This window comes from Salvia miltiorrhiza, chromosome 2 (genome assembly GCF_028751815.1).
Source record: "Salvia miltiorrhiza cultivar Shanhuang (shh) chromosome 2, IMPLAD_Smil_shh, whole genome shotgun sequence".
Classification (NCBI taxonomy): Eukaryota; Viridiplantae; Streptophyta; class Magnoliopsida; order Lamiales; family Lamiaceae; genus Salvia; species Salvia miltiorrhiza.
This window is the reverse complement of record NC_080388.1, coordinates 16,775,166-16,786,575: the sequence shown is the minus strand read 5'-3', so window position 1 is coordinate 16,786,575 and position 11,410 is coordinate 16,775,166. Positions and strand designations below refer to the sequence as shown.

The following is an 11,410-nucleotide window of genomic DNA, read 5'->3' as shown; positions in this document are numbered from 1 at the left end:
TGAAATGATTGGATCGGGAGTGGCGTCATTTATGGCCATTACAGTCTGAGCATAGTGTCCTGTTCTGACCGCGCGTACTATCTATTTTTCTGCTCTATTCGATGTGGGCATGCCATTTTCTCCGATGATCATGTGCACCTCCCGTCAGAACGGGGGCCGCTCAGGTACTTCTTGCCTTCTTTTCTCATTGTGTCTGTTTTCTGCGTGGTCCTTGTGTTCTTCGTATCCGCCTCATCTTTCTCTCCCCTGAGTTCTTCTTTTTTCTCTATAATCACGCTCGCGATTGTGATTATCATTACGCTGTCTTTTAGGTGTATCCCTGTGGAGTCCATCGATAAACCTATCTAGTAATCCCTTCCTTACCAAAATCTCTAATTGGTGTTGGAGATGCCCGCACTGCGCAGTCGAGTGTCCATACGCATTATGGTATTCATATAAAGATTTATTTCGCCTAGGCTTTGGGTCTCCTTGGGTATAGTCCCATGGTGCCCGGAACCACCGTTCATCCTTGATAATATGGAAAATCTCCTCCACATGCCTATTCAAAGGCGTTCGTCTGCGCATATCCTCTCCATCTCTTCCCTCTCCTTCATCCCGTGCCGCTCTGGGTGGTGTGCTCTGCATTTCTATAGACATTGTTGGGATTCTTGGTGGTAGTCCTTTATATGGTGCCCTTTGATAATGCCTATCGTTATGCTCGGTATTATTGTCACTCTTCTTTGATCGATGTTTGTCAGATTCTGCTTTCCATGCTGCCTTGGCATCTTCCAATTGCAAGTACCCGGGTAGAACAGCCATGATGTCATCAAAATCTCGCGGGGGTGTTATAAGGAGCCTATCAAAGAGCGGTCCTGGCTTCAAACCCTTAACAAATGCATATCCTTTGATTTGTGACTCCACGTCAAGTACGTCCAATGCTATCACGTTGAACCGAGCGATGTATTCTCTTAATGTCTCATGAGCCTCTTGCATTATGTCCATTAATGACATAACCGTTTTTTTCACTTGTGTTGCATTGGCAAATTGTCTCATGAACGTGAGATATAGATCTCCAAAAGAGTGAATAGAATCAGCCTTCAAATTACGAAACCAGCGCTGGGCAACCCCAGAAAGTGTGGTGACAAAGATCCGGCATTTGATGCCTTCAGCATACTGATGTAACGCAACTAATCCCTCAAACCATGCCATATGCTCCTTTGGGTCCGCCGTCCCATCATAATCTAGTGATATTGGTCTGTAGTTGACAGGAAATGGCTCTAGCAAAATTTCGTTAGAAAAGGGGCTACCATTGAGCCGGGGTATCATGCGGTTCTTTCCACTGTTATTCCGATATCTGTTTTCCTTGATCAAAGGTTACATTCAATTCAGTCTCCTGGGCGTTTTCTCTTAATTCAGTCTCCAAACTCTTTAGTTGGCTCTTAAGGAATGATACTTTTTCCTTTAGTTTAGTGTTCTCCTTCTGAGTACCGAAACCACACCGCGGAATAGTTCCACTGGTCGAATCACCCGCATCCTCTATTTGGACATTGTCAATGATGATCATTCGCTTATTATTTCCCTTCTTTTCCTCAGTAGTCGCCATTTCCCTCTGTGTAACTAGTTTTGAGGCGGTAGGACCTTCAAGCTCCTTTTCCTGCATAGCCGTGGTGGTAGTTTTCTTGTGAGTAATCTGTTCCTCTTCCCGTAGTGCTGCTGGTGTTATGTGGGGGGCGACATCCCCATTAACTGACGCATAGTCGCGTAGTTGAGCATCGCCATCATCTATTTTGCCACATTGATGTTGATAAGTCCCGAGGTCGGGGCAGATGCTGTGTTGACCTGCGTGGATGTCCCTATCAGGGACTGCACTATTCTTGGAATTAAGAACTGTTCAAAGTAGTGAATCCTGGTGGTGTGAGCTCTGAAAGATCAATCCTCTGTGTCGAAGAAATTCCTGTTTTCTTACTTTCCCTATTTCCCGCAACTGCATCAAATTCTTTGGCCAGATCTCGATGAGGATCCTCAGTCCCCATGATTGGTACCTGAATATTGAAAATAATAAGAGAGAGAAATAAAGTTAACGACGCATTGGGAGTTCCTGCACAGGTTTCCCGTGCTAAATATTATCCTTCCCGTAACAAGCATTAGTTGTGGTGATGAAGCCCATATAGAAAATCCATAGAATGGAATAATGAAGCCCTTATGGACTCACAAACTTCGGCCCATAATAAGATCCCAAATCAAACATACAGAGTCACCAGATAGAAAAAACACCTAGAAAACCTCATCTCAACAACAATTCTGAAGAACAACGGATCTTCTTGGGAAATAAACCCAGGATAATCACTATCGCCTCCCTTTTCCGATAACCAAAATAGCTTTCAACAAATAACCATGTTCATTAATCTTAACGTAACACCTATAGCTGAATGCGGCTGATGAACAGAACATCCAGAAAAACACATGTAAGTTAAACCAGCATATCACCAGGAAAAACGTTCTACGAATTTACCAAGTAATCATCTTACAAAAAGAAAGGAATTTTAAACATAGGTATAATCTTCATCTTTATCATGTTTTAAAAACACATCCACTCAGCAACAGAGTATACATAGAAGATCTTCACGCGAAATACTAACAGGGGATTTAGAAATCAGGAGAGACCAGGCATGCACATCATACAAAAATCACCAAAACATTGATTTATCCCCACATCCAGAGATTCACCATAAAACATGCCGAAAAATCCAGATCCAAACAGAAACAACTAAGAGCAAGAAAAACAAAAACATTGAAACTAACTAAACTCACACTAAAGCTCAAATATTTTCCCACAGACGCTGCCAGTTGGTGAAATAAAAACCTTCCCTATCTTCTATTAACCAATTAAAAAACGACAAGAACCTGAATAGTCCGGATTATATAGCTCCAAGAGGATTCAGATGGCTCAAAACTTGAAGAACACTCCACAAGTTTAATACTACTCAGTTTCTTAAAGAACAAGAAGAACATCCCTCTTTTACAATGAACAACTACACATATTTATAGGATTTACAAAGAAGGAGGGTACAACAGTCATTTTGATGTCTCGCGCACTCCTCATGCAGGAAAGGTAGTGGCCGTCGTTATCTTCTGCGGTTCGTCCTTTTACTAACAGATCTGCAGCTTTCTTAACTACCATCGCATCCTGAATCCCCTGCGCAGACCTTCTTAAGGGGAGTCCACTCAGAGTGACACCTCTAAACATTGATCAAGTGGACGCGGGCGAGGCTCTTTGATGATGTCAACCGAGTCAGTGTAGAAGACGACTCTTAAATGTCTGCTAAACCTGCGCAGCAACGAGTTCTTCAGGGCCAGTGGTATCTGCGCTGGGGGAACCCTTAGTCAGCGCAGGCCCAGAGTGTCTTGCGAAGTGCGTGGTCCTTCTTGATTCTACGTAATAAGAAAATGTTAGTTGGTAAATAAAATAGAAGTGTATGATAATGACCTGATGATAATGACCTGCGCTGATGAGTATTTACTCCTCATGAATTAAGTTAAATCTACATCAACTATTTTTGAGTGAAGTTCACACATTATAGCTGCACTATGTCAATATTTTTCTTTGAACCTGAAAATTTTATAATTATCGGTATCAATATTTTGATAATTTTCTTCATACCACCTTCATTTTAAAAAATTAAATCAACATATATATTGAAAGTTGGAGTAAATAGATTCGATAGTGGAAAAATAATTGAATAGGGGAATATTTTTTATAAATTGGTGTGTAATTTAATCAATCAAATGAAAGGTTCTTGTAGGTATTTATCTAAAATAGCATTCATATATAGAAAATAGGATGATTTTAAGTGAATAAAAATGGATAAATTACAGAAGGTTCAAATCAAACGAAAAAAAAAATGTTTTTTTCATGTATTTTTTTACATCTTTTAAAGTTCATGTGCAAAACCAAACTACTCCCAAAGTTGATGTATTTAGGCACTAATAACCCTTGATTAAATGAAAAAGATTAATCTTCATCTTATACAAAATGTCAATTAATAGTGTTATAGTGTGAAACAAATATTGTTTTATAAATTCTATTAGCTAAATATTAATTTCCTAATTTATACTATAATACGAAGACAAAAAATTAACAATTATACTAAGCATATCAAATAATTGTACTCGGCCCAAATCAAATATATAGCCCAATGGCCCTATAAATCTACCAAGACCAAATCAAGCTCAATTCAACAACCAAATACAAAACCATGTAATTTTAGGGCTAGAATCAAAAAGCGGTGCTATCCCACAAACGCTATTCTTCTTAATTTTATTTCTTCATCAGCCGCGTGCTGTTTCTTCTTTCATCCTTGTTACTGATAATCTTCTTTCTGCAGCAATATTGATCCCTAATTCCCATCTTTTTTTGTTGTCTTCGTCGACGCCATCGAATAGAGTTAGCTGAAATTAGAGGATGTGTCCTTAAGCTTTTCGCCTCCACTGCTGCCGTTGAACGGAGTTGCATTTTCCAACGAACACGTAAGTTCCCTTTAATATTTGTTGCAATTAGAGGAGGTGTCCTTGAGCAACAGTGACGTTTGTGAAATAGTATGATTGCAATTCTGAAATGTGGAAGTAGGGGTGAGCATCGGTTCGGTTCGGTGCAAAACCGAACCAAAAATTCAAAACCGAAAACCGAATCGATGGTTAAAATTGGAACCAAACCGCAGCAATTGGGGGTGCCAAACCGAACCGAAACCGAACCGGTAAAACTGTCGGTTTCGGTTCGGTTTACCGAACCAATGCAAAAAAAATTCTTTTTTTTCGAAAAAAAAACAATTAAAAACCTGTAAAATAATGTAAAAATATAAATATATAATTTATGAAAAAACTAATTAATATATTATAAAATATATAAAATATATAAAATATAAATATATAAACCAATTAAAAATTAGAAAATTGAATATATATTATAAAATATAAATATATAATAAAATATAAATATATAAACCAATTAAAAATTAGAAAATTGAATATATATTATAAAATATAAATATATAATAAAATATTAATATATAAACCAATCAAAAATTAAAAACTGAAACCGAACCAAAACTTATCGATTTTTAATTTTTAAAACCGAACCGAAAACCGAACCAATAGATTCGGGACCGAACCGCACCAAAATGGTTCGGTTCGGTTCGGTTTTGCATTTCGATTCGGTTTCTGCTCACCCCTATGTGGAAGTAAAGCATTCATTTTATAGAGGGGAAACTTGGAGGCTACTCATAGAATTTAAGTTTGGGCTCCAACTATAGTCTCAATATTTAGGTATTATCCATCAAATTCTATATTTACCCAATAAATTGCTTTGTTTACCCAATAGATTATTAGTTGTCAGGCGTGGCCTCCAAGGCTTCTTGTAAATCAGATGTTGAAGTTATTTTTTAATGTAAATACATAGCGAATAGCATATTACACACCAGACATTTTTATGCTAAGTACATAGCACATTGGTTAAAATGAGACACTCTTTTGGCAGGAAATGGCCAAACATGGCTGCGCTTGACTTTTATATATAGATATATAGATGTGTCAATTGAGTTAGATTGTCAATCAAGTACGCTTTTAATTACTTCCTTCCTTTCATTAAGTTTGATTTATTTTTTCGGCATAATTATTTAACAGAATAAAGTTATCATATAAATATATATGAATAATTTAAAATAATTATTCGAAAAAAAACAAGTTAAGTTTATTTGGACAATTCCAACAAAAAAAAAAGACATGCCAAAGTAATTAGATGTGGTCTTGGGTACACCAGAAGTACAGTACAATCGGGGTACTACAATTGGCAACTTCTTCCCATTATCTGATTCGCCCCACCAAAAATTGGCGCAAGCTTTTTCAATGTCCATGCATATAGCATTAGGAATCTTAAAAGCTGACATTGTATTGGTCAGCATAGCTTGGATCACGGACTTGATAAGAACTTCCTTTCCCCCAACGGAGAAACATTTGTGTTTCCAGGAGCCAAGTTTCGTCGCCACCCTCTCTCTAAGAAAATCGAACTGGACTTTCTTCTGGCACAAAATGAACGTAGGGAGTCCCAAGTAGAGAGAGAGCCCATCAGTGTTGCGAACTCCCAAAATCCGAGTAGTCTCTTCAATTTCAGCGGGAGAAGAGCTTGGACTAAAGGTAATGGTGGATTTCTCGAAATTAATTTCTTGACCCAAAGCTCGGGAATAAATATCCAGAGCTCGACGAACCATAGATATCCCTAAAGAAGAGGTCTTGAACAAGAGAAGGCTATCGTCCGCGAAGAAAAGATGTAATATCGTTGGACAATGGCGGCCAATACAAATCCCACTAAAAAGTCCTTGTCGTTCATTGCTTCTAAGAATGGAAGATAAGCCTTGAGCACAAATAACAAAAAAGAATAGTGACAAGGGACAGCCTTGTCGGAGACCCCGGGATGGACTGAGCGACCCATAAATCAGCTCCACCAAAGATCGCGGGAACCCCATAGCCAACATAATAACATGTAAGAAATCCCACTCCATCCGATCATAGGCTTTACTCATGTCAAGTTTGGCCGCGGCATAACCAACTTTATTAGTTTTATGTTGTCGAAGCCAGTGAAGACATTCATAACCCACCATAATATTGTCCGAGATTAGGCGCCCTGGGACAAAAGCACTTTGTGCTTCATCAATAAGGGATCCAAGCAACCCCCGAAGCCGATTAGCAATAGCTTTAGTAACCATTTTAAAGGTAGTATTACAAAGACTAATAGGTCTAAAATCCTTGACATTCATCAGTTTCTTCACTTTGGGAATTAAGACGATAAGAATTTTGTTCCAAGCAACCACAGAATCCACTCCATTCAGCACTTTAAGAACGTCTGGGGGCTTTATTAGGCTGCATTTGGAAAAGAGCTTTACGAACGTCTTCCTTTGTGAATGGCTCAGCCAATGCATGAGTTTCCTCGCAAGAAAATTTCATGTTAATGTGGCCAATCACCTCTTGTATCTTGTTGCTAGTGGGATTGCTAGAGCAGAATAACCGGCCAAAGAAATCTTGAATAATGCTGGCCTTCTTATCATATTTCTTTGTATGAATACCGTGAGAGTCAAGCAAGACAACAATAGTATTATTCTTTTTCCTTGACGAGGCAAAAGTATGAAAATATCTCGTGTTCCTATCTCCCAGTCCCAGCCAATTCACTCTGGATCTTTGTTTCCAGTGGAAATCCTCCGCTTCAGCCAATTTCTCGAGTTGTACATTAACCTCCTGTACCTGCTCCAGGATTTCATCTGATCGGCCCCTGATAAGAATTGTCATTCTTTTCTTTCGCAAGGTCTCAATATTCTTGGTAGGGTTCTGAACCTTGTCCCTCAACCAGGCCTTAAGGTACGCCCGACATCTATCAAGTTGTGAATGAATCGATAGCCCCCGTCCGAAGATCCAATGATTCAATAGATCGGAAGTAAAGTTCTTCTCTAGCAGCCATTTTTGCTCAAAATGGAACCGGCTCCCCCCTCCGGTACTGCTGCAATTCTCTTGTGCAAGCAAGGGAAGAGAAACCACCCGATGATTCGAGCTAAACAAGTCGAGTACTCGTGCAGCAGCATGCCCAAATTTGGAAAGTTGAGATGATTGAAAAAGAAGTCAAGACGAGAGAGGATAGGATCCGATCCAAATCTTTGATTAAACCATGTGTACTCCGCATCCATATGAACAGGTTGAAGGGAGCAAGCGCTCGCCGCTTGACGAAAAGCTTCAATATATGACCATGCACGCTTTTGACCCCCACTTTTATCATTTTGACACCATAGCTCATTAAAATCGCCTCCCACAATCCAAGGGAGATTTTGTACCCCACAATCCAAGAGTGATGTATCTTAGAATGATCCGGGTTGCCATAAAACCCGGTGAATCTCCATTGGACGTCATAGCTCGTGACCAAATAATCGATGTGTCATGCAGAAAAACTCTGAATAGAAACATTAAGAGTACTTTTCCAAAAAAGAATCAAACCACCAGTAGCACACTTGGAATCCACAATAAACTGACCATCAAATCTTAAGACACGCAACTTTGTTTCACATAAAAAAAGTAAATCTGGGGAATGATCGGAAATCATCCGGCGAAGCTCATGGAATGCACCCGGATTCCCCAATCCTCTTGCATTCGAAATTAGGCAATTCATAATGTCCGGTGCGGCAGCAACACAGTCTCACATACTTCATTAATTATGTCAGTAGGCTGTGGATCACTGTCTGGTGGCATCTAGTGGCGTCCACAGATGAAAACTAGGTATTTCATAGTCATTATCGTCATTGTTTTTCCCTTTGTCAGATGCTGTAAACAAATAATAAGAAATTGTCATACTATAAATTGCAAGATGTTGTACAAATGACACTATCATTCTATATAAATAACACTATCTCAAACTGATACTAACAATAGATACAATTAACACTAACACCCAATGCAAGTGACACTATTATTAAAACTATCACTATATATATATATATATATATAGGGGAGGGCTAGAATAGAGAATTACACTATGGTAAAGAATAGAGAATAAACCTATACCATCCGATCCCCTAGATCCTACGACTGCCTTTTATTCATGATTTTGATTATTAAAAACCCATGGCATTAAATTACTCGAATTCTTTAGTCTGTAAGGAGTTATTTGGAAATTTACACACGAAAGAAAATCTTGAAGATTGGGTTCTTCCGCATTTCACTCCTCCACTACTCTTCAAAATTTTCATGGAGATTTCAGATTAGGGCATTACGATTCCGAACAGATACATTCTATACGCTGCTAAAAAATCACTAGATTGACGAAGAAGGTTGAAGTTCATCGTTGTTTCTGTAGAATCATCCTTGTTTCGGCGCACCAATAGGGCGCCGTGCGCCGCCCCCTTTTCATGCCGCCGCCGCCCCCTGCTCCACAGTCGACGCCACGGCCGCCGCCTTCGCCCCATCCATCTCTCTCTTGAACTCACTCCGTCGTCTCTCTCCCACCTCCACCGATTTGCCGCCGCCTTCGCCTGGACTTCCTTTTGTCCACGCCACTTACGATGACTTGCTCGATTCCCATCGCGGATGTTGCTAAATCGAATATGCCAGATATGTGAACCGAGCCCTAGATGTTGATCTCGTATGCCGGATCGCATAACCTGGTGGAAGACTTTTCAAGATTTAGATAGTCTTTCTGCATTTGGATCTAGCCCATTTACTTCGCAATTTAAACAAAAATTGAATTGTGGTGTTGGGATCTTGGGCTGAATAGCAACGGCGGAGCCTAAGGTAAATTGATTCATTTTTATTTATTTTTTCTTTTCAATTGGGGGTTCTCTTATCACGTTACAGAACAACGCTGCCAATTCACTCAAGGCATCATTTTGCAGATACCCTTTTGACACTACATTCCACAGTGAAGTGTGCCTTCGGTCAAGCAATCGATCGAACACTTGTCGGGCGAAATCTGTTGGCCTCAATTTTGTGCATTTTTAGATGAAATGGGAGCTTACAGTATGGTGACTGTGTTCAGTGGCATTGATAGTAATCTGCGACTGAATTAGTTGGAGTTGTTTCGAGGTCTTACATGATAGGAATTGAAGCTGACGAAGATGATTGATTTGGGTTTCTATTCATTGAAAAATTGTGACTTATTCATTTAAAGTTGTGTTTTGTTCATCGAAAAGGTGTGATTGTTCATTACATATTCTATTTATAAATAATACTATTACTTAACATTTTTATTATTACTATTTTATGAGTAAATATTGTGTTCTCTTCAATGAAAATTACGTTATGTTCATCAAAAAATTGAGATTATTCATTAAATATTATATTTTTGAATAATATAATTGATATTTGATTGAGAATCATAAAAATATTTAACATCAAAAATTTTCGAATAAGCTTAATAAACTTACGAATGTCCAAATAAAATATTAGAATGAATAATATAATTGATATTTGATTGAGAATCATAAAAATATTTAACATCAAATTTTTTCGAATAAGCTTGTGAATGAATGCTTAGACATTTTGCTGCATCATATCCTTACCGAACACTTCCTTCCATGCTTCAAACATAGGCCACGCCTTGTAACGCACCCCCTTTGCGTTTGCATCCTTCTGCTCAAGCCAACAAGACGCCCAACAATTATAAGACAATACACAGTCAGTTATAAAGTATGTTACACACACGTGGATAATTGATTAGAACCACAGTACCTTCATGATGGTGTCCCACTGATCATTGTCACAGTCTATCATGAATGTACCATTCGAACTAAAGCCAACCCCAGTGATCTGCACCATCGACATGAGAGAGTTATAGCTCTTCTTCCAGGCACTTATCTTTGAGTTTATGTGCGGCATTCCCTTTAGATCAGTGTCCGGAAAGGCCTTGCCCATTGCATATTCAAGCTTCGACAGATAACCTACTCTGAATCCATTGTCAGCTTTCCAGCCATTCGCAACCAACTCCTTGAGAGAGGCCAGGAGTACTTCCTCTTCCTTATAAGTCCAGCTGCGCCTTGTTTTCTCAGATTTGTTTGCACGCCCGCGGCAAATGTCGCTACTCCCTGCTTCTCCGTTTTCTTGTGAAAAATAAAAAAGGTGCGGTAACATATGATTCGCAAAATATAAACAAAATCACAAGTGATAGAGTCCAAAATAAAACACCAATTCAAAACCATAGAAATACAAGTTCATTCCAGCAACAATACTCAATGGATTTTTTTCAGGTACAATTCCAACCAAAAAACCCTATGAACTCTGGTTTTGAATTAGTGAAAACACAATTGAATGCAACAACGAACTTAAATGAACCGAAAAGAGAGTAAGAACTCACCCAGATGCATTGGATTCATTGCGTCGGCTCAATGATTCTACCCAAAGCAAATGGAACTGTTCTTTGTTTTCCCTCCTTGCCTTTGTGGTTTCCTGTTCAATAGCTAATGAATGGGATCCGTCAATTAAAAATTTGGACATTTCGGTCATTGTGGGGAAATTGCAGGGTTAAAAATGTAATTTCAATACATAAGCTCAATTTTATATGAATACACCAAACACATTTTGCTTATAGTCGTGTGTTCATGTGGTGCCCACCAAACACACACCACTTGAAACAAAAACTGCATAAACTCTGTTATTAAAATGAAGATAAGTTTATAATGCATTAACTCATGGAGGCTACCACACGCGCCCTTAGGGTTCAGTCGGAGGGGGAGGGGGGCAAACCTAGGGTTATATTCTGCGTGCAAACCTAAAAATTAGTGGACCCCTTAAATAGACTTACGAAACCACTTTTTCCTCTATTTACATATTTTTGCTAATATTATTGAAGACATATCACCGTATTTCTCTTTTCTATTTTTACACTTAATAATACCTACTTAATTTT

General features: G+C 38.8%; 1 protein-coding gene and 1 long non-coding RNA gene across 3 annotated transcripts; one reads left to right on the top strand and one right to left on the bottom strand.

The window, feature by feature from the left end:
• Positions 1-231: 231 nt before the first annotated feature.
• LOC131008066 (uncharacterized) lies at positions 232-1,305 on the bottom strand. The gene has a single exon (XM_057934967.1). The coding sequence runs from the start codon at positions 1,303-1,305 to the stop codon at positions 232-234; it is 1,074 nt and encodes a 357-aa protein (XP_057790950.1).
• A 2,901-nt stretch (positions 1,306-4,206) lies between these two features.
• Positions 4,207-9,764, top strand: LOC131011396 (uncharacterized). 2 transcript variants are annotated; one of them, XR_009096888.1, is made up of 4 exons: positions 4,219-4,506; positions 8,867-9,300; positions 9,402-9,657; positions 9,699-9,764. It is a non-coding gene; the product is annotated as an uncharacterized LOC131011396 (long non-coding RNA). The 2 variants fall into 2 exon arrangements; XR_009096887.1 differs by having other exon boundaries at positions 4,207-4,506; positions 9,402-9,764.
• Positions 9,765-11,410: the final 1,646 nt, after the last annotated feature.